Here is a 27842-nt window from a genome sequence, read left to right as displayed (position 1 = left end):
TGGCTGGAGTTGTAGGTGCTCAGTGCTTCTGAGTAACATGACCCCGTGTCCCTCAAATTGGACATACAGCACTGGAGGCACCCACAATGAGTGGCTGCTGGGTTGACAATGTGGCTCTTATTGCTCTGCTTAAACCCCAAGAAGAGGGGAACTTTGACTGGGCCCTGTGCATAACCCTGAATGACGGGAGGGTCGCTTTACTCTTGCTGCCACTCACGGGACAGCTGAACAGGTGAGGATGCATATTTCTCTTAGGGAAACATCATCTGTATGGGCCCAATCCACAGCCCACTGAGGTTAATGGGAGCCTTTCCACTGACTTCATTGGCCTTTGGATCTGGCCCTCCGTGAGGAAACCTACATTGGGAACAGATGTTCCAGCTGACAGGATTATAAACCACCAGGATTTTCATTCTGGTTCCGCTCCTGCCAGAAGGAACCTGCAAAGAAAACAAATGATACGGCAACAGATAGCGCAATTCTAAATGCACTGGCTAAACACAGATGTGCTACAAAAGTATAATAAATCATGGGGAAACCTAAAAGAAAAGCATTGCAGGAGCGCGATAAGCCACCAGCCATAATGAGAACGCTGTGCAACCAGTGATAAATTAACTGCACGGGAATCAGGATTTATGGGAATCAGGGATGGAAAAGGACTGTTCGGTTTTATCTAGTCCATGCCTCTGGCTGCTGCGGGTTTGTTCCCTCTAGTGTCTATTTGTGTTGTGTCCAGTCTTAGGGGGCACAAATGGACTATTCTTGGGGTTCTGATTGCTCGTATTGCAAAGAGGAGCCAGGGGAGGGTATCCCAGAATGGAAAAGGTTGAGAACCGTTCAACTGTTCCACAGTATAATGCAGCGTTTCTCAAATGCAGCTACCAGGGGCTTTTCTTGTGGACACAGCCTTCTGGGTGGTGATCCCCTGGAGCCACAAATGCCAGAGGAGCAGACAGCTGGTGTGAGTTCCCCAGGGCGGTGGGGCTCTGGCTTCCAGCTTTAGCCCCACTGGGTGGCAGGCTCCAGCCATGCGGCGGTGGGCTCTGGCCATGGGCTCTGTCCCCCGGCCCCTCATGCATCACCCCCAGTCCTCACTGCCTTCTCCAGCCCCTCACCCATCACCCCCAACCCTACTGCCTCCCTACCCATCTCCCCATCCAAGGCTTAATTTGCCTCACGGCTTGCCAGGGCTGAGTAAGTCTGCTGTGAAAAGTGATATTTGTATGTTTCTTAATATCACTTTTCACTGCCTCTCAGCTAGCTTACAAGTCTGCTGCTGTGAAAAGTAAAAGCAGACTTACTAGCTAGCAAGTCTAAAAAAAAAAAAGTGTGAGAACCCCTGACATCTCATTGCAATGAAATTCCTGCCACTATTCAGCCTACATAATGCATGTCCTTGGCCCACCATCAGCCCTACTCCTTTCACTGGGGTGAAATCCTGAGCCTATTGAAGCAATGACAAAATTCCGCAGAAGGGCAGGATTCCACCCTTTGTGTTTGCACCCATGAAATGTTTCTACATAACAACATCCTCCTCTGGTCCTTCAGCCAAATATCAAGCTGTTAATCTTTCCTTATTAATCCCTCCAGCCCCCTAATTATATCTGATTTTGCCAGTATCCTTTTGCTGTGGTGGCACCTAGTACTGAATGTACTGTCCAAGGGATGGTGTCCCCAAGGATGATGGGAGCAGGACTTTCCTTCAGCTGTTGTGTCTCTATTTATATTATGATTTGTATATCAATAGCACCTCAAGGCCATAAACAGGTCAGGGCCTCATTGCACACACAAACACGCACACACACAGCCCTTGCTCTGAAGTGTTTGCTCTCTAAATAGACAAGAGAGACAAAGTGTGTGTGTGTGGGGGGGGGTTGTCTGCCCATTTTACAGATGGGGAACTGAGGCACAGAGAGGTTAAATGACTTGCCCAAGGACACAGAGGGAGCCTGTGGCAGAACTGGGCATCAAACTCGGTCTCCTAAAGCCCAACAGCATCCAAAATGATGCTTTCCACTATCACATCTAGGTTTGTTTTTCAGCATTCCTGCTTCCCAGGTGTCTCCTTCCTATTGAATAGTTCTCTTTGAGATTTGCATTCCCCATCACCGGCTTGTCTAAACTGGATCTCCTTCCAGGAACTGTGCCCTGTGTCTCACTGTTCTTCCTTCCCTTATGGTCTGTGATAAAAAGCAGTTCTCCTTGCATGACATTTTCAAAAATGTTCATTTTGTAGTATATGGGTTAATGAGGCGCCCATGCAAACAGAGGCAATAGTGCTTGTAAGAACATAGTCTTAGTTAAGGGACTGGACTCACCTCAGGAGTGCTGGGTTCAAATCCTAGCTAGGCTATGGATGCTCTGTATTGCCATGGACAAATTGCTTCCAGCCAACTTTTCAGAAATGCTCACTAACTTTGTGTGCCTCCGTTTTCAGGTGTGCAATTTGAGACATTTGTTCCTGGTTGTCAAGAAGTTCTGGTCCCCCGTCTCACTCCTGTGAGCTCAGCCAGTGTTATTAGCGATGGATATAGGTTGCAATATTCAGACTGTGAGCGGCTAAAGTCCAGGAGTGTGTGGAGTTGAGATTTTGATTTGGAGTCATCTCTCATTATTAGAGGGGCAGACCAAGGTCACACAGGACCAGATTTGCAAGTGCTCAGCACCCACGAAGGGTCAGGTTTTTAAGAGCTCAGCATCTGCCTAAGCACCTAGGTAAAAGGGCAGATTTTCAAAAAAAAAACCCTCAACTCTTATTGTGATGCCTATGGCCATCCAAATGGTGAAGTCTTCTGAAAGTCTGTGGTACAATCAGGATTACAAACCAGATCTCCCAGTCCTCTGTTCTAACTACTAGACCACAATACCTCCCTTGGCTACAACTTACCCACCTCCAACATTCCCCTTCAGAGTCCGAGGAAATAGTCTTCATTTCCTCTCCTAAGCTGTTCTTGAGTGTTGCTGTGGCCCATTAAACAGCTACTGAGTATCCCTCCGCCCCAGAGGTGATTACATTTCAGTGATGCCCCAAACCCTTAGATCTAGTTTGCCTTTCCATCTAGGAACTAGTTGGGGAGGAGGAAAGGCCTTATATAAATCTACATTACTTATAGAAAACAAAACTAGGCTGCCTGAAACTGAGTGAATCATGGACATATCATGGCTACTGAGTGAAATCAGCAACCGGATCCCTTTGCTTGCTCAGCGCCTGTGCTCGGCAGCAAAGGGACTTTTTGTTCACAACCTCACCTCGTTAGGAGATGGCGCGTGACTGGGTACATGTGCACTGTCAATAATGCTCCGGGACTGATGGAAAATTAGCCACAGCATTAAAAAACCCTCTTATGACCTACCTGCTGCCGCTGCTGCTTCTGGCTTTCTCCAGGAGCATTAATTAGCTGCCCTGCCACTAAAATAGCACCATGGAGTGGATTGATGTACTCAGAGGCAGCAGAGTGGCTAATGTTTGTGGGCCTTGATTCTCTCTTAGGCAAAAGGCCCTTTAAGCTGCTCTGGGGGTGAAAAGGGCTTTATGCTGAGTGGAAATGGACCCCTGAGAATAACCCCTGTGGAGTGAGCTTTCCCAGCTCTGCCCCGACCCTGCTCCCAGCCTCCCTGAGCTCATTGACAAGGCCTCTACCCTGCCCTGAGTGCCTATTACAGACTCACTCCTCCTGCTGTGCCGCCTGCAGTGGTGTGTAAGTTCCTGAGGCGTTTCTTTCCCTGGGGGCTTTTCCTGGTAGATTTAGTTCCGCTCCTATCTTAGTGCAGCAGCCAGACACACACAGAGTCCTCTACAAGACGCTTCTTCACTCCCGAAGCAGGGCAGTAAGTAAAGCTAACTGTGGGAGTGGGACTGGGATGACTCAGGGAACTGGGAGCAGGCACTTTTGTCTCCAGGTCACTGAGGGTTTGTCTACACTGCAATTAAAACCCCACGTGCCAGCTGCCCCGGGACTGCAGGGCTCGGACATAGGCCATGGCTACACTTGCAAATTTGCAGCGTTGCAGCAGGGTGTGAAAACACACCCTCTCCAGCGCTGCAAATTGCGGCGCTGCAAAGCGCCAGTGTGGTCAAAGCCCCAGCGCTGGGAGCGCGGCTCCCAGCGCTGTACGTTATTCCCCATAGGGAGGTGGAGTACAGACAGCGCTGGGAGAGCTCTCTCCCAGCGCTGGCGCTTTGACTACACTTAGCGCTTCAAAGCGCTGCCGTGGCAGCGCTTTGAAGTGCAAGTGTAGCCATAGCCTAAGGGGCTGCTTAATTGTGGTGTAGACATTTGGGCTCGCGCTAGAGCCCAGGTTCTAGGATCCTGTACATCTACACTGCAGTTAAACTACCCCTTAACTCCACAAGCCCGAATCCGTTGGCACGGGCCAGCCGTGGGTGTCTAACTGCAGTGTAGACAGACCCTTGGTCAAGTCTAACTCGGGCTGGAAGTGTCCACATTCTCAAATGGGTCAGACCAGTTAGCCGAGTGCCCAAGGCACAGTCCAGGCATCCTGAACTGCACTATCGTGTCTCATATCCTATGAAATAAATCTGCTCCCCCAATTCTCCAGATAAACACATCCTCCTCCTGTAAAGCCTAGGAGAAAAGCCAGCCCTTGCAGCGCATCCAGATGGCTATCAAATCCAGGCCAGCTCCAGATAGTTGGGGGCTCTAGCAATGATAGGGAGGGTGGGGGAGAATGTCCTTAAAGGGGCAGACCCGCTGTCCCCAAAAGCTGTCCCAGCTGGAAGGGACTGAATAGCTGAGCTGGGCTGTAACTTTGCAAGAGGTCTTCAGCACCTCATGGAATGCAGCCCAAGAACCTACTGCCAACACTTGCTCACCTCCCATCTCCTGATGGCCTGGCTGTTGTGCATCATGTCCACCTCTGCTGAATTTTATGCCTGACATTCATACCTGCTGGCCTCGATTATTGCACATCCTTTCCTTACAGCGTCCCCAACAAGGGGTGCCCATCTTTTAAAAAAGGGAAGAAGGAGGATCCGGGGAACTACAGGCCAGTCAGCCTCACCTCAGCCTCTGGAAAAATCATGGAGCAGGTCCTCAAGGAATCAATTCTGAAGCACTTAGAGGAGAGGAAAGTGATCAGGAACAGTCAGCATAGATTCACCAAGGGCAAGTCCTGTCTGACTAACCTAATTGCCTTCTATGATGAGATAACTGGCTCTGTGGATGATGGGAAAGCAGTGGACGTGTTATTTCTTGACTTTAGCAAAGCTTTCGATACGGTCTCCCACAGTATTCATGCTGGCAAGTTAAAGAAGTCTGGGCTGGATGAATGGACTATAAGGTGGATAGGAAGCTGGCTAGATCGTCAGGCTCAATGGGTAGTGATCAATAGCTCCATGTCTAGCTGGAAGCCGGCATCAAGCGGAGTGCCCCAAAGGTCAATTCTGCGGCCGGTTTTGTTCAATATCTTCATTAATGATCTGCAGGATGGCATGGATTGCACCCTCAGCAACTTTGCAGATGACACTAAACTGGGAGGAGTGGTAGATACGCTGGAGGGCAGGGATAGGATACAGAGGGACCTAGACAAATTAGAGGACTGGGCCAAAAGAAACCTGATGAGGTTCAACAAGGACAAGTGCAGAGTTCTGCACTTAGGACAGAAGAATCCCATGCACTGCTACAGCCTAGGGATCGAATAGCTGGGCAGCAGTTCTGCAGAAAAGGACCTAGGTGTTACAGTGGACAAGAAGCTGGATATGAGTCAACAGTGTGCCCTTGTTGCCAACAGGGCTAATGGCATTTTGGGCTGTATAAGTAGGGGCACTGCCAGCAGATCGAGGGATGTGATCATTCCCCTCTATTCGACATTGGTGAGGCCTCATCTGGAGTACTGTGTCCAGTTTTGGGCCCCACACTACAAGGATGTGGACAAATTGGAAAGAGTCCAGTGGAGGGCAACAAAAATGATTAGGGGTCTGGAGCACATGACTTATGAGGAGAGGCTGAGGGAACTGGGATTGTTTAGTCTGGAGAAGAGAAGAATGAGGGGGGATTTGATAGCTGCTTTCAACTACCTGAAAGGGGGTTCCAAAGAGGATGGATCTAGACTGTTCTCAGTGGTAGCAGATGACAGAACAAGGAGTAACGGTCTCAAGTTGCAGTGGGGGAGGTTTAGGTTGGATATTAGGAAAAACTTTTTCACTAGGAGGGTAGTGAAGCACTGGAATGGGTTAACCTAGGGAGGTGGTGGCATCTCCTTCCTTAGAGGTTTTTAAGGTCAGGCTTGATGAAGTCCTAGCTGGGATGATTCAGTTGGGGATTGGTCCTGCTTTGAGCAGGGAGTTGGACTCGATGACCTCCTGACATCCCTTCCAACCCTGATATTCTATGGTTCTAGTCCAGTGGCTCATGTCACCTGCTGATGATCACATCAATGAAGTGGGACAGGGATGCCCTTAAAGGGGCAGATGCCGCTGTCCCTGAAACAGTCCCAGCAGGTGCCATCTGCCCCCTAAAGGTTAAACATTCAAGGCAGCTGTGTGACATTTACCCCTAAGCCAGCCCAACAAAGGGAGAAGCACTTCCCAGAACCCACAAAGAACACTATGGTAAGCTATGCCTGTGTAACACTGACAGACCCTGGTTGTTGTCAGCTGGGATCAAACCTGAGACCTCTGGAGCTTAATGCAAGAGCTAAAAGACACGAGCCTCTTAGCCAAGCCTGTAGCAGGCTCTCCAGTTGCTGATGGTGTAGCCGCTACTAGAGGAGGCCAGAGCACCACACCACCCAGGCATGGGTTACCCTTGCACCTGGTCTGCACTGCCTCTCCCACGGTCAGGGGCGGCTCTAGGATTTCCGCCGCCCCAAGCACGGCGGCACGCCGCGGGGGGCGCTCTAGCGGTCACCGGTTCCGCGGCTCCGGTGGACTTCCTGCAGACGTGCCTGTGGAGGGTCCGCTGGCCCCGCGGCTCCGGTGGACCTCCTGCAGACGTGCCTGTGGAGGGTCCGCTGGCCCCGCGGCTCTGGTGGACCTCCCGCAGGCCTGCCTGCGGATGCTCCACCGGAGCCGCGGGACCAGCGGCCCCTCCGCAGGCACGTCTGCGGGAGGTCTACCGGAGCCGCGGTCCCAGCGGACTTTCCGCAGGCATGCCTGCGGGAGGTCCGCCGGAGCCGCCTGCCGCCCTCCCGCTGGGACGCCGCCCCAAGCGCGCGCTTGGCGCGCTGAGGTCTGGAGCCGGCCCTGCCCACGGTCACTCTCCCTAGAAAAGCTGCTTGCGCTGGTGCTCTAGCACCAGCGGGAGAATTACTTCCAATTCTCAATGCAGACGAGGCTGCAGAGAATGTGCTTTTAGCCCAGATGCAGCTGAGCACCACCTGCTGGTGTCAGTGGCTCTTTTTCAGCCTTCTTCCAGCATATTAAACCATTTTCCTCCTTCTCAAATTTGAGAGCTCCCCAAGCCTGCAGGAGAAAGTCAGGCAGGCTGAAGTGTTGCTAGGAATTCAAATTGTACCCACAATCCTTTGTCCTCTCATAGCCTTACCCCAGAGGGCCTTTGCCTTAAAGCAGAGCAGGAGCGCCACACCGCTGGGGGTAGGACACGAGGACCCAGATCCTCAAAGGTATTTAGGTGCCCACTGATTTCAATAGGCGTGAGTGCTGACATACTTCTGAGGCTATAGGCCTATTGTGCACAAATTCCTTTGAGGATCTGGGCCCAGGAGCCTTCCCTGCACGCTTTGTTTGCGCCACAGGAGCCAGGCACCGCTGCGGTCCCTGCAGTGCTGGTTGAAAAACTGGGGGGCACGGGAGAGGGAAAAACAGTCTCTCAATTTTTAAACTTTCCCACTAGAAAAGGAAGGGGATCTTTAAAAAGAGAGAGCGAGAGGGAGAGTAGAGAGCCTCCCCCCCCCCCCAATGAAATGTTTCCAAAAACTTCAAAAGGTTCTGGCTGGAAATTTTTGTCAGAAATTGAAAGAGAGTGACCAAAATGAAAACAGTGGGTGGAAATCTCCCATTTTGGTTAAAAGGGCATTTGCCATGAAAAATTTAAAAAAAAAAAATTGGGGGGGAGGAAAATTTTTGAGCATCTCTAGCCTCTGTGAGCGTCGGAGGGTAAGGGCCACTCACTGTTAGCGCCCCCTAGAGGGGGGGAGATAGCCACACACAAAGGAAAATCATGACTGTTCTCTAAGGCGAATGCCCAGCCAGGCTTCGGCGGCAGCTCTAGGATTTGTTACAAACTCCCAACTCTCTGTCTGTGTTATATCTCCTCATCGGTTATTGTGTCTCCAGCTGGTGAAAACGGCGGAGCTGGATCCAAGTAAGAACTACGTGGTCGGCTTCCATCCCCACGGGGTCCTGGTGGCCGGTGCCTTCCTCAATTTCTGCACCGAGGCAACGGGGTTTTCGCAGCTGTTCCCGGGGTTGACCCCTCACATGATGATGCTGACACTCTGGTTCAGAGTCCCCTTCTTCAGAGACTACCTGCTAAGCGGAGGTAAGCAGGGCCGTAGCATGGGGGCAGAGGATGAGGGGCAGTGGTAATGGCAGGTAGGCAGGGGTGAAAGTAACTCACAGGACTTACCGGTAAGGCCAGAGTCCTGGGGGTGTGTGGCCTCAACCAGAAGAGGCGTGGCCTCAAGATTTAAAGGCCCTGGGGCACCAGCTGTGGCTGGGAGTCCCAGGGCCTTTAAATCACCCAGGGGGCTCCCAGCTGCAGAGGTGGCTGGTAGCTCCTGGGGCGAACTAAAGGGCCTGAGGCTCCAGCCGCCGTGGAGCTCCAGGCCCTTTAAATCCCGGCCCCAGCCTGGCTGCCAGAGCTGTGGGCCGGGGCCAGGATTTAAAGGGCTCCTCTGAGTTCTCCGCTGCCCGGCCCGGCCGCCACGGCAGGCTGGGGCCGGAATTTAAAGGGCTCCTCCGAGTGCCTCGCTGCCCAGCCCAGCTGCTGCGACGGGCCAGGGCCGGAATTTAAAGCTTCCTGCAGCGGGGAGCTTGGAGGAGCCCTTTAAATGCCAGCCCCAACCCAGCTGCCAGAGCTGCGGGCCGGGATTTAAAGGGCTTGGGTTGGGGAGACCCAAGCCCTTTAAATCCCCGCTGCAGAAGCCGATGCGGTCCGGCACGGCGTACTGACTCTTGCCGGTACGCCGTACTGGACCGGACCGGCTCATTTTCACCTCTGCAGATAGGACCTCGGCCCTCTGGGACCGCGTGAAAAGATGGAGATTTTGGAAGAGTCACACTGGGGAGCCTATTAGTGGTTTGGGTTCCTGTGTTCTTTGCCATAAGCATCTACGCAGCCAAGGAGTGGAGGGAACGCAGGAAAAAACCTTTGATCAGGTACAATCAGCCCTTTAAATGCCCTGTCCTTCCTTCTCTCCTCCCCCAGTTTAACTTTTCATTGTTACTTATTATCTTGGTAACAGCAGCACTTAGAGGCCTCTATCAAGATCAGGGCCCTGTTGTGCTGGGTGCTGTGCAGCCACATCATGCGAGACGGTCCCTGCTCTGAGGAGCTTACCGTCTAAACAGGCAAGACCCTCAATTTGCAGATGGGGAGGAGAAAAACAGCCAGGCTAAGTGACTTGCCCATGGTCACACAGGGAATCTGTGGCAGAACAAGGATTTGAACCCCCCCATCTGTTGAGTCCCAGCCTCATGTCTCAGCTACAAGACCACCCTGCCTCTGTTAATTCATTGCTTGTTACAGGAAACAGTTAAAGAAAAGCCAACACACCCTGACGCAACCCCAAACACTCTCAAAGCTGAAGATATAGCTTCACCGCTGCCGCTGATTTCAAAGGGCGAGCACGGCTCACAAGCAGAGCTCAATCCCCCACATGCTGGGTGGAGAATTCAGTTCTTTCATGTTCCATTCGCTTACAGGCGAGAACTTGCTCTTACTACGAAAGAGGGAGAAAAAACGTCCTCTAGACTTGGATGCTGCTGCTGTTGCAGGGAAACATCTGCTAGGGAGACACGATGCAAATAACAAACCATCATGCTAGAGATGTAGCTGCCAAGCCACAGGTCACGCAGGGTACATCTACATTGCAAAAAAAAAACCCTACAGCAGCAAGCCTCATCTGACTCAGGTGCTCACTACAGGGCAAAATACAGCAGTGTAGATGTTCCCACTCGGGCTGGAGCCCAGGCTCTGAAACCTGGGGAGGGGGGAGGGTCTGTTTTTAGCCCTGCAGCATGAGCCTTGCAAGCCCGTCAGTTAAACTGGGCTCAGACTCACTGCCTTGATTTGCAGTATAGACGTACCCAGAGGCAGAGACAGAATCCTGGAGACTGGGGAAGGACCAGGCAGTGAGAAAAAATAATACGATGAAAATAATACATAGCACTTTCCATCTGAGCACTCCCAGCACTTTCCGAAGGAGGTTAAGTGTAATTGAAGAGATGGGGAAACTGAGTCAGGGAGCTAATAGGTGCGATTTCCACTGGAGCCAGCAAGAGTTAGACACTCAAATCCCAGTAACATTCAGTGGATCTTTCTTAGGTTCTTTTGAAAATCCCAGCCTAAGTGTCTTGCCCAAAGCCTCTCGGTGAGTCAGTGGCAGAGGCGGAATGGAATGCAGCTCACCTGGCTCTCAGCCTGCTGCTGAGTCACAGCTGCATCTCCACTGTTTAGAGAGACATAAGAGGGAGGCAGAAACCCCGTGGGCTCACCAGGGCTGGCACCGTTTGCATTGCCTCCACAGGTGACGATGGGGTTTGTTATCCCACCAGGTCACCAATGGGAGCCCAATCCTGCCCCCATTGAAGCCAGTGGCCAAACACCCATTGATGTCAATAGGAACTGCACGCCAACCCACCTCTGTCCTTTCCTCCTCCAAAATGCTGCCCCTGTTTCGGTGTATTCATGGCCAGCAGCAAGGTCCCGGCCCAGTAAAGCTCTAGGCACACGAATAGTCTCACTGAAGTCAGTGGCACTATTCGCGCACGAAGTTCACTCACCTGTGTAAGTGCTTTGTGGGATCAGATCCTGGGTGCTTGCCCAAACCCTTTACACCAGCTGCAGCAGCGCTTTCGAAGTGCTGGAGCAACAGATTCGGCCGTGCCCCTGGCACCCGGAAGTGCCCATTGCACATGAGCTGGCAGAAAGAGCTTTGGGGTGGGAACTGAGTGAGCAGCCGCGCCATAGCGTGATACACAGCACTTTCCAGCTGAGCATGCACGGCACTTTACCAAGGAAGCAAAGGGGAAACTGAGTCAGGGGAGACTAGGTACGATTTCCATAGGGGCCAGTGAGAGTTAGACCCTCAAATCCCAGTAATGTTCCATCCAGTTGGGCACCTAACTCCGAAAATCCCAGCCCAAGTGAGTTGCCCAAAGTCTCTTTGTGAGTCAGCGGCAGAGACAGAATGGAAAGGTGCAGGACTGGCCTGTTGACAAAAGGCCACAACAGTTCCCATGCTATCCCAATAGCATCTTTTTAGCAGAGCCGTAACTAGGCATTTTAGCACCTGGGGTGAGCAAACATATTTGCACCCCCTACCGGGGTTTTTTCCTCATTTTTCCACCCCCACGGCTTTGCACCCTGGGCAGCTGCCCCACTCGTCCCACCCTAGTTTCGGTTCTGCTTTTTAGCCTTTGTCTGTCGCTGCCTGGTCTCCGGATGCTAATAATCACATACATACCATTGTTTTCCACCATGTACCAGGAACAGTCTCTTTGGCCACATCTGCCAAACACCTTCTCTCACCTCCAAATCCCTCCTTAAAACCCATCTCCCCCAGGCAGCGTCTTCCCCTTCCCCTTACTTCTTCCTGTTAGTAACCCCAGACCCGCCCTCTGCAGAAATGGGGCCACAGGTCATGCCTTGTCTTATTTAGACTGGAGACTTTTCAAGGCAGGGAACAGGCCTTACCTACCGGATATCTCCCCCAAGGGAGCTCATTTTGAGGGACACCAACTCATTTCAGCCCCAAAGTCATCCACATTCCACACAAATGTGGTGCCTACGCATCTGTTGTTGAGAAATTATTGACATTGGTGATACAGAGCCCTGACCCCGACCTTACAGAGAGAGGGATAGATCTCACGCTTGTTCAATCTCCTGCCTGGGCCCCACACGTTGGGTCACTGTCACGGCGTGAGGCTGAGCCCAGATTCCCTAAAAGGGACCAGCGCACCCTGTGACTGTCCCCTAGTTGGGGTTTGGAGGGCTGGAAAGGGCTGGATCAACTTCTGGCGCTATAGAAGAGAGGAGGAGGAGAAGGAGGAGGATGCACCTTCAAGCACCGTAGTGGAGCTGTACAAGTAGTGATGTATGAATGACTGGCCCATGGTAATTGAGGCTCTTAGTGTCAAGTGTCTCTTCTTGTCTCTGCCCTCCCAGGCCTCGTCCCGTCCGACAAAGACAGTGCTTCGTACGTGCTGAGGAGGTGGGGAGGCGGGAACGTGCTGGCCATAGCCGTGGGAGGGGCCCAGGAGGCCCTGGACGCACGGCCCGGAGCCTTCACCCTACTGCTGAAAAAGCGCAAGGGGTTCGTTCGACTGGCCATGGAGCACGGGTAATGCTGGGAGCCCTGCCACTGCCCTCACGCCAACACTGCAGCGACGGGAGGGGAGGCAGGGAAAGAAGGCCACCCGGCCAGAGGAGGGGAGGACGGCCTGCTGGCTGGGCCGTTCCCCGGCCAGTCCCACAGCCGGAAGGAGAGCTGGGGCTGGCCTGAGAGCACCAGGACTGACGCTGGTTGGGGTGCCTCTAACGTCCGGCTCCAAACCCTGTTGACGCCAGTGGGAGTCTCTCCGTTTACTTCAGTGGGCTTTGGCGCAAGTGGCCATTGGCTTTGCTTATGCTTAAGGCCAGCACTGGGTTCGTAAAACCACGCCCTAGACAGCCCTGCCCATCCGTGGCAAGGGGGAGCCTGCCTGCTCGGAGCAAGACAGAGACTCCTTTGACGTACAGGGGTTAGGCTAGCAGAGCCACGCCACTCCCCCGGCACTATTAGCCCTAATGGGCTCTGCACACACTGCTCTCCCCGAGGGGCAGGCGGCGGTGCCTCCGCCTTACCTCCTGCCCAATGGCAGAGCGAGAGTTCGTACTGAGTGCAGAGCTCCGCTGGCTTCTGGCCATGCACAGAAAGAGCCTCCTCTGACGTGCCCTGTCTGCTGGCCTGTGCTGCCTGCCCTGTCCCCGTTCTCCCTCCGCAGGGCTCCACTTGTCCCCGTGTTTTCCTTTGGAGAGAACGAGCTCTTTGACCAGGTCAACAACCCAAAGGGCTCCTGGCTGAGGCGGACGCAGCACCGTCTTCAGCAACTCATGGGCATCTCCCTCCCCCTGTTCCACGCCCGGGGCATGTTCCAGTACAGCTTCGGGCTGCTCCCGTATCGACGGCCCATCTTCACCGTGGGTAAGTTGGTCCTGGTCACTGGGTGCTGTGATTGCGCTTGGAGATTGGTACAGGGCACATCACCATCTAGGGCAGGATGGTGCCTTTGGCCACAGCCCTGCGCCTGGGGAAGTGCTTACGCTACGTTAAACCCAGAGCGGCCCCAAGGGGTGTTGTTACTCAGAGACATACAGTTCCTTCCTCTGCTTTCTCCTGGCTCCAGGGTGGAGTTAAGGATTTGCTGCCAGCTCGCACAAACTAAGCCATGGCTCGTTTCAGACCTATGTCTAAGGCACCGGCTCCCGAATACAAAGAAAAGCTTGAAAATGTGACCCAAGTATAACTGATGTCTGCTTGAGTCTGCAGACAGCCTGAAACAATAGCTCCAAGAGGTGTGAACTTCCCCGTTCATCTGAACTCAGAAACCTGCTGCCTCCCACAAGGCTGGGCAGGGCTACAGCATAGGGATGGGGGCTACAGGGAGCCCCATTTATCGTGTGCATAGGGACCAGGTTGCTTTGGTTCAGCTCTGACCTGAGACTTTGCCTCACACTAAGCAGATCTGATTGTTTCTGCATCCTCCGGCCAGTTCCACAAGCAGATCAGAGACTGAACAAATCTCCAGCCCTACAGAGTTTACAGGAGTGTTTAAAAGGAGCAGCACTAGGTTTAGAGAAGCAGCAGCTGAAAGAGCTGGTTAAGTACCCCAACAAAGACCCAGTAGAAGTTAGGGTCTGGGTCTCGGTGAACAAACTGCAGAGAATGGCGGTACCTAGCACGCCAGTCTGCATGTGGCTAGGTTTCCGTGGAGCTCAGTGGTTTCAGTAGAATCGCACCTGCTTTCACCGACAGTGGATTTGACCCACTTGAACAGAGCCAGCACTTGTTAGTCTAATTAAAGAGGCTGTTTGAAAAGGCCAAGGCTGACAGTGCTGATTGGGTTTGACAGCCTGCAATTACTCCTAATTGTTTTACAGCTTGTTTGGATCTTCTCAATGGCTTTACTTGCCCTCACACCCGCATCTTCAGGACCTGTAATTAGACAGATGGACAGCAACCCAAAACAATAGGAACCCATTGCAGCCTGACAAACACAATTAGAGTGAAGTTCAGAAGGAGACAGATAACCCCGAGGCCTTCTTGCCTGATAAAGAGGCAGCCTGTCCCACTGTCAATTGCTTGTTCTCATTGCTAGAGTCACTTAGGCCCTGTCCGCATCTTTCATTGCTTGTAATGGAAGTTAGGAGCCAAAATACCTTGGAAGCGTTTCAAAATCAGTTCCAAACCCTGGGAAGGTTTTCAGAGGGTGGGCAGATAGCACTTTCTGAAAATCAGAACCCTTGAAGGTGTGTCTCCAGTCGGGCGCCCAGAAATGGAAGCAACGAAAATTACAAGTGTATTTTGAAAATCTTGACCTCTGTGGATATGCCCACACTGCCGCTGGCCCGTGTCTGCTGGTGGGGCTGGGGGCTATAAAATTGCAGGGTAGATGTTCAAACTCAGGCTGGAACTGGGGCTCTGGGAACCTCCCCGTTGCAAGGCCTCAAGTCCTGCTGCGGCCTCATCCCATACACCTATACTGCAATTTTTTAGCCCTGCAACCCGAGCCCCACTAGCATGAGTCAGTGGCCTTTGGCCAGTGGCAGGTGTTTCACTGCAGTGTAGACATGCTTCCCGGGCCCCACGCCTTCCTCCTGGGACTCTGTGAATGGCCTTGTAGATAAATCCAGCTTATGATTAAGGGGGGAGGCTTTTTTGGTGATAGCCACAGTGCTCCCATGGCTCTTCCCTGGGCGAGAGCCAAGATTCCAGGGGCCGCTTGTGGCTTCACTGAGATCTTTTCTCCGTGTTTTAAAACAAGAGGTTACAAATCCTAGTGACAGTGAAGACTGTGTGGGTGGCCTGCCAGGAGCTCCAATAACACATCTCATTTATCTCAAATGGCGACAGCCTGCCTTTGCGTCTCATGGTACCCACAGATAACGTTACCTAGCTCTTAGCTAGCACTCTTCATCCACAGATCTCAAAGCACTTTACAAAGGAAGGTCAGTATCATTATCCCCATTTTACAGATGGGGAAAACTGAGGCACAGAGAGGTGAGCAGACATGTCCAAGGTTACCCAGCAGAGCTAGAACAAGAACCCAGGTCTAGTTCCTGAGTTGTAGTTCAATGCCCTATCAGCTAAGCCCACCACCTCCCAACTACAAGTCCCCAGCATACAATATTCCATCTTGATCCCTAACTACAATTCTTTCAACTGGAGCATTGCATACTTGCACCTGGGGCCTCCAGGAGCCAGAGCTTGGCATTAAAAACGAGGGTGGCATCTGGATACCCCGGCTCATAGGATGCAGTCTTTCCTAATGTTGGTGCGTTTGTTTTCCAGTTGGGAAGCCAATTAAGGTGGAGAAGAAGCACAACCCATCCCAAGAAGAAGTCGATCGATTACATCAGACGTACATTGAGGAACTGTGCAAACTCTTTGAGGAGCATAAAACTAAATACAATGTCCCAGAGGACAGGCATCTTGAATTTATATAAACCAGGCCGTCCCATTTGTTGATACTGGGGATGGGCCCGAAAATTCAGCTCCACATTTCTCCCCCATCTGGAGCGTTCAGAACCTAAGTTTTGGATTCAGCCCTCTATAAAGCTAGGGGCCAGCTACAGATTTGGGGTCTGTTTCCTCAACGTCTGTGTGTGTTTTGATCCGGAGTTTGAATTTAGGCCTCTAAATACACTAGTGCTGTATGGTACTTTCTGCAGTTTCCCACGCTTTCTAATGTCATGATCACTTGGTAAGAGACTGTCAAATAAAAATCCCAGCAATATTAAAATTCCCCTTTTGTAAAACTCCTATTTCCAATTCAGCCTTAAGAATGACATCACCTTTATTAAATCACCCTGCTATTTCCAGACAGTGACGAACTAGTAAGACCCTCCCTGGCACGTAACTCTAGATGGGTGTTGTTTTCACAGGTTACCCATGAAAACATTCAGGCTCAAAGAAGCAGAGGTCATTGCCCTCAGCCTCCATATGGGCTATTGAGCCTTTCACCACTAGGTCGCCTTTTTGGCTTCAAGAGAGGTTATGTCTGCACTGCAATCAGAAAGGGCAATTGCAACACCCGTGCACATACCCAACTTGGCTTTGATCTAGCTAGCAGGATAACTGCTACGGAGGAAGAATAGCAGTTACGCTGCAGGAGCAGCGGTAGCTCCAAAGGCCCGGACCCTGAGTGGCCTTTGCCCAGACATGTCTACATGTGCTGCAGTCACACCTCCTGACTGCCATGTAGACATACCCAGAGTTATTCAACATTCAGACCAAGGCAACCGATAGGAACATCTGTCCCAAGGGATAGCTCAAATCAGTCACCAATGAGCTGAGAACAGGCACTGAAAAAAGAATGTTTATTCATAATCTCATCTGTGTAAATTGCTATAATTTTTTAAACATAATTTTGACAGATAAATGTATGCTGGCTAATCTCTTCATCTGGTGCTGGTTCCTGTACTCACACTGGGTTATTTCCCCCTTCCCTGAACTAAATATAATTTACTAGGAGGTTCAGATTCTCAGTGTCACAGCATGGCCCTGTGTAACAAAGAGACCGGTTGCCATCACTGAGTGCTGTATCCCACTGGCATGAAAGAGAGGAGGCCCTTTATAAAGGGCAGGGTGAATTTCAAAGGGTTTGAGATCCCAGCTGAGGCAGCTCCTGCTGTGTGTTAGCTCTGGATAGTTTAGAAATGCTCACAGTTTGTTACGTTACCCACATTTCATCACACCGTGTTGTAACTGCATAGGGAACCAAGGATTCCCAAGTGCTTTGTTAACATTCATTAACCAGGCCTCGCAACATCCTGATGAAATGGATCGTTACAGACACTGAGACTGTTTCCCTCATATTAGGTAAACTGAGGCACAGAGTGATACATGGCCTAATTGTTCTCAGGCATTGGGCACCTACCAACTCTACTGAAACCAATGGGAGCTACTGGTGTTTAGCACCTTTGAAGAAAAAAAATCAAGTTGTAAGTGACCCCAGCCCTCAGGTCACCCCGCTATTTAGTGGCAAAGTGAGGGCTAGATCCCTGGAGTCCTGATTCCAGTTCTACCACCCTAACCACTAGATGAACCCTCCCATCTTTTAGAATGTGCTGGGCCTACTGAAATAGTGATGAATGCAAGAAAAAAAATGAAGCCGAAATTCCCAAATCCCTTTAAAAACAAACTCTGTGAGACTACAAGACCATGCCCCCTTCTCTCTTCCTCCAGTGCAACCCTACTGATTTCAACAAGGCTGCATCAACATACCAGACAAGAGAATCTGGCCCAGAGAGTCAAAAGTGAATGGTGCTATGTACACAAAGCGTTTAATCCTTTCTTAAAGGGAGAGTGTGATGGGTTCAGTCACAGAGACCCCCTTGGGACTGTCACCTGATGTGCTGGAATTACCTCTGAGCCTGTTTTCCCTGCCAGCTCGGGACTCCAGAACCCTGCCTTGTTGAGACAGACAGGCTAGCCTGCTGCAACACAGACCCAGGTCTGGTCCATGCCCCCAGAGCTGCAGACTTTAACCAAAAACTGCTCAGCAGGTCACCTATCTCTAGGACCAAGAAACCCGGTTCCCAATGGGATCCAAACCCCAAGTAAATCTTATACAGGGTAAACTCATAAACTGTCCATCCTCTATAACACTGATAGAGAGATATGCACAGCTGTTTGTTCTCCCAGGTATTAATCACTTACTTTGGGTTAATTAATAAACAAAGGTGATTTTATTAAGTATAAAAAGTAGGATTTAAGTGGTTCCAAGTAATAACAGACAGAACAAAGTAAGACACCAAGCAAAATAAAGCAAAAACACACATGTCTAAGCCTAATACATTAAGAAACTGATTACAAATAAAATCTCACCCTCAGAGATGTTCCAATACGTTTCTTTCACAGACTAGACTCCTTCCTAATCTGGGCCCCATCCTTTCCCCTCGTACAGTCCTTGTTAGTTCCAGCTCAGGTGTTAACTAGGGGTTTTCTCATGACTGGCAGACCCCTTTGTTCTGTTCCACCCCCTTTTATAGCTTTGGCACTAGGCGGGAATCTTTTGTCTCTCTGCATCCCCACCCCTCCTTCTAAATGGAAAAACACCAGGTTTAAGATGTATTCCAATATCAGGTGACATGTTCACATGTCCTGTGACACCCCAGCCTCCATTCTTCCAGGACTGGCCCGCACGCACCCAGGAAGGTTTGCAAATAAACAGACCATTCACAACCAATTGTCCTAGTCAATGGGAGCCATCAAGCTTCCAAACCACCATTAATGGCCCACACTTTGCATAATTACAGTAGGACCTCAGAGTTATACTTCATCTTCCTAGTTTCAGATACAAGAATGATACATTCATACAAATAGGATGAACGGAATTCAGTAGATTATTATAAGCTTTATAATGATACCTTACAAAAGACCTTTTGAATAAAGCATATCCCAGTTACATTATATTCACACTCATAAGCATATTTCCATAAAACATTATGGAGTGCAACATCACAGAGAGTATGGACAGAAGATGAGGAGGGAGAGGCTAATTGAGACAGGAAGTATGTTACTAAAGGGCACGTTTGGCAGGTAATCAGAACTTTAATTAGCTGCTTCTTGATACTGAGAACTTTATTAAACACTAACTTAATGGGATTTAGCACCATGGAAGTTATGCTGGGGAATGAGGAGTAATCTTTAGGAGGCCATGAACCATCTGTTTAGATTATTTTACACTGCCCGTAGCTCCCCAGGGGCTTCTACAACCATCACTTCTCTCTCCCCTTCTCCTCCTCAGCCATATGGAATGCAGTCAGAATTCTCTCAAAGATTTTTATTGTAACAATTATTTGTATTTATGCAGCAACAAGCACCTCTTTTAGCACCAGGGTAAAAACGGGCTGATCAGTTTCTAAATGGGGAATACTAGGACCTGTTGATTTCTAGTGTGCTTGTTCCAAATTCTGCACTGATCACATTGCAGCTGGTATTATTCTGAGGCTGAATAATCCTGCACAAAACTCTCCTCTTTGGAAGGAACAACAGACAACCACATGAAAAAGCAGCAGAGCCTCGTAAACATTTCTAAACACTCCTCCAGTAATCCCATGCTTAATCCAGCTGAATAAAGCAGGTCATCTGCCATCATTTCTTGCACTGTTCCTATTAATAACTCTCTCGCTCGGGCCTTAAATAAGGTTGCAGGTGCCCATATGCAGCAGGAAGATGTATCAAGAAAAAGAAATTACTCTCTAGCTCCCCTTCCCCCTCCATTCTCATCCAAGATCTTGCTAAATCCTGTTGTTTATTCTTGTATAATAGCACCACAGTCTGTCCTGTGTTTTCTGGCTTCACAGCCATTGTCTATGCCTCAGTGGCTTCTCACCTTGATTGCCGGGACCGTCTCCTGCTTGACCTCTATAGCTACAGAGCATCAGGGCCAGTGTCGTTGGTGGAGTGAAGTATCAGAGGGGTAGCCGTGTTAGTCTGGTTCTGTAGAAGCAGCAAAGAATCCTGTGGCACCTTATAGACTAACAGACGTTTTGCAGCATGAGCTTTCGTGGGTGAATACCCACTTCTTCGGATGCAAGACTTGTTGGTGGAGTGGACTCTGAGGGACATATAAAGAGACAAGGTCCAGGATGCAGGCCAAAGCAGTGTTGTGCAGGCCTGAGAAGACAAGGGGGGAGACGTTTAGCTTTGAAGTAGCATGCCAGGGGGCTAATAGGTGGGGAGCTGACATGACCAGATCCATGCATGAGGAAGATCATTTTGGCAGCTGCATTTTGGATGGCCTGGAGGGGGCGATGTTGTTGCCAGGGTGGCCAGATGGGAGGAGGCTGCAGTGGAAGATAATCGGAGCCTGGGTAAGCATTCCAGACATCGGGACGGAGAAAAAGCCCTAGAGTCTAGATATGTTGTGGAGAAAGAAGTGGCCTGATTTAAATATGGCCCGATAACCCCCCTCCCCCTCCAGGCTGCAAGCCCGGGTGGCACATAGGATGGTGGTATCAGCAGACATGGAAACTGGAGGAATAGGAGTAGACCTCAGGAGCTCAGTTTTAGCCTTGTTAAACTGGGCTAGGAGGGAACATGGGTGAGACAGGCTGAGCTGCAGGACGAGAGGGAGGGAGACAGGTCAGCGGGGGAGAGGTAGGTTTGTGAGTCCTCAACACAGCCAGAATTGCTGAATTCATGTGAATGGAGCAGGTCACCCAGGGAGAGGGCATGGGAGGAGAAACGGAGCTGGCCAAGGACAAACCTCACAGGGACGCCAGCCGAGGGGGGAGGAGGAAGAGGAGGCCAAAGGTGGCTGTGAGTGAGCAGAGACAGGGCAGTACGAAGGGTGCACAGGGCCGCAGAAGTCAAGGGAAGACAGTCTGGGGGTGGCAGTGAGCAACAGTATCAAAGTGTCGTCCGGTGGGCCTGGCCACCAGCCTGGGGAGAAAACAGGGAGCCTGGCCCAGCTCTGGCCGAGCCTTTGACGCAGGCTGTTTGACTTGTCTGCCACACAAACACAGGAAATAATGGGAAAGGAACCAGTGTGATAGTCCTGACCTGGACTGAGATTGCAACTCTCCTCCGGTTGTTCAAGGATCCTGGCCCTTCCTTAGCCTCAGGGGGACGACAGGCCAGCTGCTGCTGCTACTAATCTGGAAAGTGTTTCCTTCTCCCTTACACAGCTAGGTCCCTCTGGAAACCGGGGTCAATCCTTAGCTGCTGCTTAGCTACAACAGCTGGTTTCCAGCACCTGCTTGCTGGGCTTCTCTTTAGGGCAGGGCTTGCTACACCCGGGCTCTGCAGACCCTTAAAAGGGGAAGGCTGCCCTGCTACAAAGGAAACAGCATGGCAGAAGGAGGATGGAGTATAGGCCCTGAGGCCTGGTCAGGAAGATGTAGAGACCTTGAGGAGGGCAGTTTTAATACAGTGGACAGGGCAGAAGCTCTAGATTTGAGCTGGAAGAAAGGAAGTGAATTAAGGCCTTGGTTATAAATGGTTCATTGACAGGCCAGTTTTGTCCTAAAGCCAGGACCATGCACTTGAGCACCACAGGAACCTAAATAAACCCACCTAGTTCAGCATTTGCCCTTTTGGCTAACACTTGCATTGTATTTTTCATGGACATGCTTGCAGCAGGGAGCCATTAATGGATCAAAACAATGCCAGGCCTTATCTCCTCATGGAGCCACCGGTCAGCAACTGAATTATTGTCAGGAGACCAGCTCCTGTGTTAGTTTGGTCCCACAACTGGCTCCTTGATGCATTAAAAAACCCTGGGAAAAAATAAAAATACAAATAATCAACACTACTTGGAACCAGATCTTGAACCAAAATCTCACACTCAAACCCCAACCCCCTCCTGAATGACAGCAACATTGGGATCTGAACTTCATAGCCTGGGGCCCTCTCTGGTTGAACCTCAAGTACTAGAATGTGTGGGCCCCCACCCATATTGTAGCCAATGCCAAACCAACATGAGTTCATTACATTAAGTGCAGAGGTCATCTAAAAAAATAAATTACTTTTTGAAGCTAGAATTACAGAGCCCCCTTTCTATCCCCACTCCATACACCAGCACCGGGGACTGGCTTTGTTTAATGTGAGGCACAACCATCAACAAGAAATGATCAGTTCAGAGATTGCTTTCCGGTGTAGCTAAGGTAGCTCTAACTGCATGTGCTGTACACAGAGACAGACATTCCATGTTTCCTTGGTTTGGAAATATCAGAAGAAACTTGAGATTCCTGGTTTAATAGCTTGCTCGGCCGCCTGTCCATCTGTCAGATGCTCTTTCTAGCAATTCTCTTAGGAGAAACCCTAATCTGGATTTGTCTTACTTAGCGGATTCAAATGATAAGACTCAGAAAATCACCTCAGACAACTGAAGAATACAGAACACTGACTGATTCCAAAGTGAAAGGAAAGCCAAATATAATAGCAATTTTCTCTTCTGCAGCTGCTTCCCTCCAGAGATTGCAAATTGCTTTACAGATGCCCTTGAATCAAGTTTAAGGTTTGTTGTTTTCATGGCAAGAAACTGGAGAAATTATGCTTTGTCATGGCAAAAAGCCTTCACAGTTTGAGCTGAAATCAACCCCACATCTCACAGTATTAATGTTTTTGCCAAGTATATTGTACTTTGAAAAAAACCCTACAAATGTGTTTGTGCAGCGCCTAGTGTAATGGGATGCTGGTCCATGACTGGGGCTCCTTCCTAGGTGCTCCAGTAATATAAATAACAATTAATAATAAAATCACTAAACTCTTTCAAACAGAAAAAATCCAGAATCCACCTGGTATATTTATACATGTTTAAAAAATGATCCTAGACTTCTATTCTATCAAGTACAATGACCTAAAGGTTCCAAAATACCTAGTGATTTTTGGGTACCTCAGTTCTTGGGCTGCCCAACTTGAGACACCTTTGTGGGGTTGGACCTTCAGAGAGGGCTGAGTGCCTGTCCTCTGAAAGGGGCTAAATTACATGGTTTTCTAGATCTCCTGTCACCTCTAAACACAGCTTGACATAAAGATGCTCCAGAAACAAATAGTTTGTCGGACTTCAGCAGGCAGCACTGCCTTGGTTACACTTGGAGGATTATCTCCATTATCATAAGCACAAGGAATGGCCACACATTCAGAAGTGACCAATGATGTTGCATGTGTCAGGCTGAAACGCCAAGGACTTGATTTTAAAAAGTATTCACCCCCCTAACTCCAGCTGCATGAGATGCAGGCGAACATCACAAAGTCCATTTTGACTTTAGAATCTTTAGTATTGCTACCCGAATCTTGAGTCTAAGAGCTCATGCAATCAGGGGACAGAAACATGGTGCATGGTACATGTAGCCAATCAAACCAGCTTGATTCACAATAAACTACCCATGAGCAAGCTACAGACCAAGAAAAATGTCTAGAAAATATTGGCAAATTATTTCAAACCACATGACATTTGAGAAAACCATGATTTACTTGCAGATGCCTCATGAACAGAAAAAGATGCGTAACTTGACGAATTAATTTGTTCTGAATTATTCAACCAGCCCCAGGAACTGATATTCAGGAAAATAACCCATTATTTTGGGACAAACGTGTAACTGTCTCTAATGCTATCATGGGTTCAGTAAGTACAGTAGTTTTGTGATTGCAAACAACTGAGTCATGGGAAAGTGTACACGTGGAGTAATAATAAAAAGAAATTCTACTCCACATCAGACCGCACTTTGAACTCAATGAATAACCCTGCAGTACCAAAGCAAGGAAACAAAGCTATAGAATTCTCCTCCTATATAACACCAGAATAATGTAACACCAAGATTTTCAGAAGGGACCACCTGGGACTAAGTACCTGCTCTCTGAAAATTAAGCCCTGTTAAAGTGTCTCAAATTTGGCCACCAAAAAATAGAAACCAGTCACTTTTGAAAAATCAGCAGTCACTTTTGAAAAGCTACCTCTAAATGACCTGCTTTTATCATCCCATCACTGGTGGGACTAAACATTAATCCCCTGTGCCAAAGGAGTTACTTGGGTTGCATAATCCCTTACTGTGTTATATATCAAACCATGTTAATATCTTAATAAACATACTTTGCAGCATCAAAGACCAGTGACCTCAAAGCACTTTTACAGATATTTATTAAATAAGCCTCACAATCTCCCTGTGTGAGGGGTATTATGAGCTCCTGTTAACAGATGGGGAAACTGAGGCACAGCCCAGTCATGTGACTTTTCCGTAGTTACTGAACATGCCAGTGGCAGAGAGAGGAATGGAATACAGCGCTCTTGGCTCCCCATCTTGTGCTTTAACCATGAGATAAACGTCCTCCCTTTTGCTGAAGGATTGTCATAATCTAACTCTTTAAACAATGCAAGAAGTGATGTACTGAGGAAAAGGTTATTTAATTTAGCTCCTCCTCCCAAAGAATCCCAGCCCCTCCCCTTAATATTAATTGGTCCCTCACCCACTGCCCAGATTTATACGGATGAGATGAGATATGGACGCATCCCACCCACCGCCATCCACACACCCTTAACAAGTAGAGGACAAGATTGTGATAACTGTTGGCAATGGGTAATTTATTAAGGATGACCATTGTAGGTAAACTGAGGCAGGGTCCAGACTAATAATGAGGCTATCAAAATGCTACAGATTTTAGTAATGCTTAATAATATGTCGTTCTGCATTTGTACAGCACCTAGCACAGTGGGGTCCTGGTCCATAACTAGGATTCCTAGGCGCTACCACAGGACAATTGATCAAATAATAAAAATAACAAAAAATGCTCCTCAAGCAGGTCCTGGCACTCAGAGCGTGCCACAGTCACTTAAACACCAATAGAGTCTAACACATCTTGGACCAGATCCTCAGCTGGTTGATAGCTGAAGCCCCTCAGCTGGTAGCGCCAGTGATGTCAGTGGCGTGGACTAGCACTGATGTCACGAGCTACACCAGCAGAAAATCTAGCACCATCAAATAGATACTATAAAAAACCAGAAGTGGCATCATTAAACAGCATGTGCACTTTACACGAGCATCTCCTATACCACTGACAGGATGCCCAGCCATGCTGGATAACCCTGAACCACCTGGGCACCTCCTAGGGATTCAAGACACGAGGAGGACCAAACTAGGGGTTCGCTGTGGTTGTCTATTATTATCTGATTATTGTCGTGGCTAGAGGCTCCAACCTGTGGTGCCAGGGGCTGTACAAACACACAGTGAGAAACAGTTCCTGCCCCAACAAGCTCGCAATCGAAATAGGCAGGATAGACAGAGGAAGGGTGGGTGAAAGGGAGGATTTCGCAGGTGGGTACTGAAGCACAGCGAGATGAGGGGACTTGCCCTGGGTCAGAGGAAGTCTGTGGCAGAGCTAAGAATTGAGCCTGGGTCCCAGGGCCTTAACTATAGGACTATCCTTCCTCTTTTCTCTGAACCCCACAGCTCAGAATAGGGGTGCGGGGGTGGAGGGATGAGTGTTGGATAAATGGGTCTGACCTATCTGTGCTACCAAGCATGTCCCTTGAAAAATCTCCTGCTCTGGGCCTGATCCACCCGGATACAGGGAGGCACTGAGGCCCAGACCCTCAAAGACATTTAAGCACCTAACTCCCACAGATTTCAGTGGGAGTTAGGCACCTATAGATCTTTGAGGATCAGCGCCTAAGCGCTCCTTTAACGCCTGATCCTGAGAGGTGTGGAGCAGCCACACCACCTATCAACTCCAATGGGAGCTTTGCGGCTTGCAGGATTGGGACCCCTGAGAGGGGCACAGAGGATAATTTACTGGTACCTGCAGGGCCTCAGGGCCTTATCTTCTCCCAGAACAGGGCCCTAACCACCCCGCAGGGCTTTCCTGTGCCACACACCCTGCTGCCCAGAGGTTGGGGCAGGGGAGGTGTACACATGGCTCTGGGATTAGAACTGAGCCCTCCTGGCTATTAATTAACAGAAGTGTTTCAATCTAATGGCTCTCTGGAGACAAGTCTGTGGCTAATGCTGCAATAAAGAACTTGCTAAGGCAGCATAGCCTCCAGGAGGAGGTCCTGCCGCTAATGCATCCATCATGTGGTGTCAGGTGTTGGAACAGGCTGGGGGAGGTGACCCCTTGCAGGGGATGGGAGCTTTGCTCCTTCTGCCTCTGTGGGTGGTACCAGGCGGTGCAGGTACTTAGCTTCTGGCCCAGGGATCTACTTAACAACCCAGTAGTGACGAGAGGCGGTAAAATTAGAGTGGAAGCAATTTTCACTCTCATAAGGATGGGTGGGGGGTTATCGGCCCGGTGGGTGACAGCCACCAATCCCAGCCCTTCACGAGTCCCCCACAAAGGGAGGAACGTGGATGAAACCACGAGCTTTGGCCATGTCAATGGGCCTAGTCTCATTTGCACCCTGTTACACTGGGGGCTCAAAGTGGACACACATTACACTTAGCGTCCCCTTTCCATCGCCAGAGCGGCGCAAAGGCGCCTGGGTGTGAAGGAGGGGCAAGCCCAAGTTGTTTTGTATCTAAAACCGGCAAATCTGGGGCCCAGGCCCCAGCCACTAGATAAGGCTCCAGCGCCCAAGCCTCAAGGCGAGTTCCGAGTACAGTGTGTGCGGGAAGTTAGACCTGGGCTACACACAGTGTTGGGTTTGTATCATTATTTTGATGAGGGGGGCCTCATCTACTAGCCTGGATGCAGTTATACTAGTCTGAAGGTGTTTATACCAGTACAGCTTATTCCCTTCCCTTCTGGGAACAGCTATATACCCGTCTAGCTGCGTCCACACTATAGGGCTGTATCACTTGAACTATACCAGAATAGTTAAACTCATGTGTGTAGATATACCCTCATAGCCCCTTACACTAACTTAGGCCTGGTCTACACTAGGGGGGAGGGATCCATCTAAAATACGCAACTTCAGATACAAGAGTAGCATAGCTGAAGTCGACATATCTTAGGTCGACTTAGATTGACTTACTTCGCGTCCTCGTGGCATGGGATCGACGGCCGCCGCTCCCCTGTCCACTCTGCTTCCGCCTCTCACCCTGGTGGAGTTCCGGAGTCGCTGGGGAGCTCGTTCGGGGCAGGGCCGGCTCCAGACCCCAGCGTGCCAAGCACGCACTTGGGGTGGCATGCCGCGGGAGGGCGGCAGGTGGCTCCGGTGGACCTCCCGCAGACATGCCTGTGGACGGTCCTCTGGTCCCGTGGCTTCGGTGGAGCATCCACAGGCACGTCTGCGGGAGGTCCACCGGAGCCGCGGGACCAGTGGACCCTCCACAGGCATGTCTGCAGGAGGTCCACCGGAGCCGTGGGACCGGCGACCGCCAGAGCGCCCCCCGCGGCGTGCCGCCCTGCTTGGGGCGGCGCAATTCCTAGAGCCGCCCCTGGTTCGGGGATCGATGTATCGCGTCTAGATGAGATGTGATACATCGACCCCTGATAGATCGATCACGTAGACATACCCTTAGTTTGGTCCACACTCCAAAGTTTTGGCAGCTGAGCTATGCTGATTGAGGTGGGGTTGTTTTCTGTGACATTTCTTTGCTGGCAAAAGCCTTAGTGCAGATGCAGTTATACCAGCATCGATCAACATCCATTCGCTGGTACAACTTTTCTCTCTCAGTGAAGTTATACCAGCAAAAGCACTTTCAGAGCGGAATATGCTGCATCTAAATTAGGAGGTTTTTGCCCCTATAGCTATACCGATATGGCTAGTGTAGACAAGGCCTTAGACCAGGGGTCGGCAACCTTTCAGAAGTGGTGTGCCGAGGCTTCATTTATTCACTCTAATTTAAGGTTTTGTGTGCCGGTAATACACGTTAACGTTTTCAGAAGGTCTCCTTCTATAAGTCTATAATATATAACTAAACTATTGTTAAGTATCAGAGGGGTAGCCGTGTTAGTCTGGTTCTGTAAAAGCAGCAAAGAATCCTGTGGCACCTTATAGACTAACAGACGTTTTGCAGCATGAGCTTTCGTGGGTGAATACCCACTTCTTC

General features: G+C 50.0%; 1 protein-coding gene across 2 annotated transcripts in view; it reads left to right on the top strand.

The window, feature by feature from the left end:
* Window positions 1-16731, top strand: part of MOGAT2 (monoacylglycerol O-acyltransferase 2) — a 44584-nt gene extending 27853 nt beyond the window's left edge. The window contains exons 3-6 of one of the 2 annotated variants that reach the window (XM_045021560.1): window positions 8258-8462; window positions 12312-12486; window positions 13130-13329; window positions 15697-16731. In XM_045021560.1, the coding sequence (XP_044877495.1) occupies window positions 8258-8462; window positions 12312-12486; window positions 13130-13329; window positions 15697-15851 (735 nt within the window). In that variant the 3' untranslated portion in view covers window positions 15852-16731. The remainder of the gene's footprint in view (window positions 1-8257; window positions 8463-12311; window positions 12487-13129; window positions 13330-15696) is intronic. The other variant, XM_045021549.1, reaches the window with a different exon arrangement.
* Window positions 16732-27842: the final 11111 nt, after the last annotated feature.

Source organism: Mauremys mutica, chromosome 1 (genome assembly GCF_020497125.1).
Source record: "Mauremys mutica isolate MM-2020 ecotype Southern chromosome 1, ASM2049712v1, whole genome shotgun sequence".
NCBI lineage: Eukaryota > Metazoa > Chordata > Testudines > Geoemydidae > Mauremys > Mauremys mutica.
The sequence above is the reverse complement of the archived record's forward strand: the minus strand, read 5'-3'. Positions and strand labels throughout refer to the sequence as shown.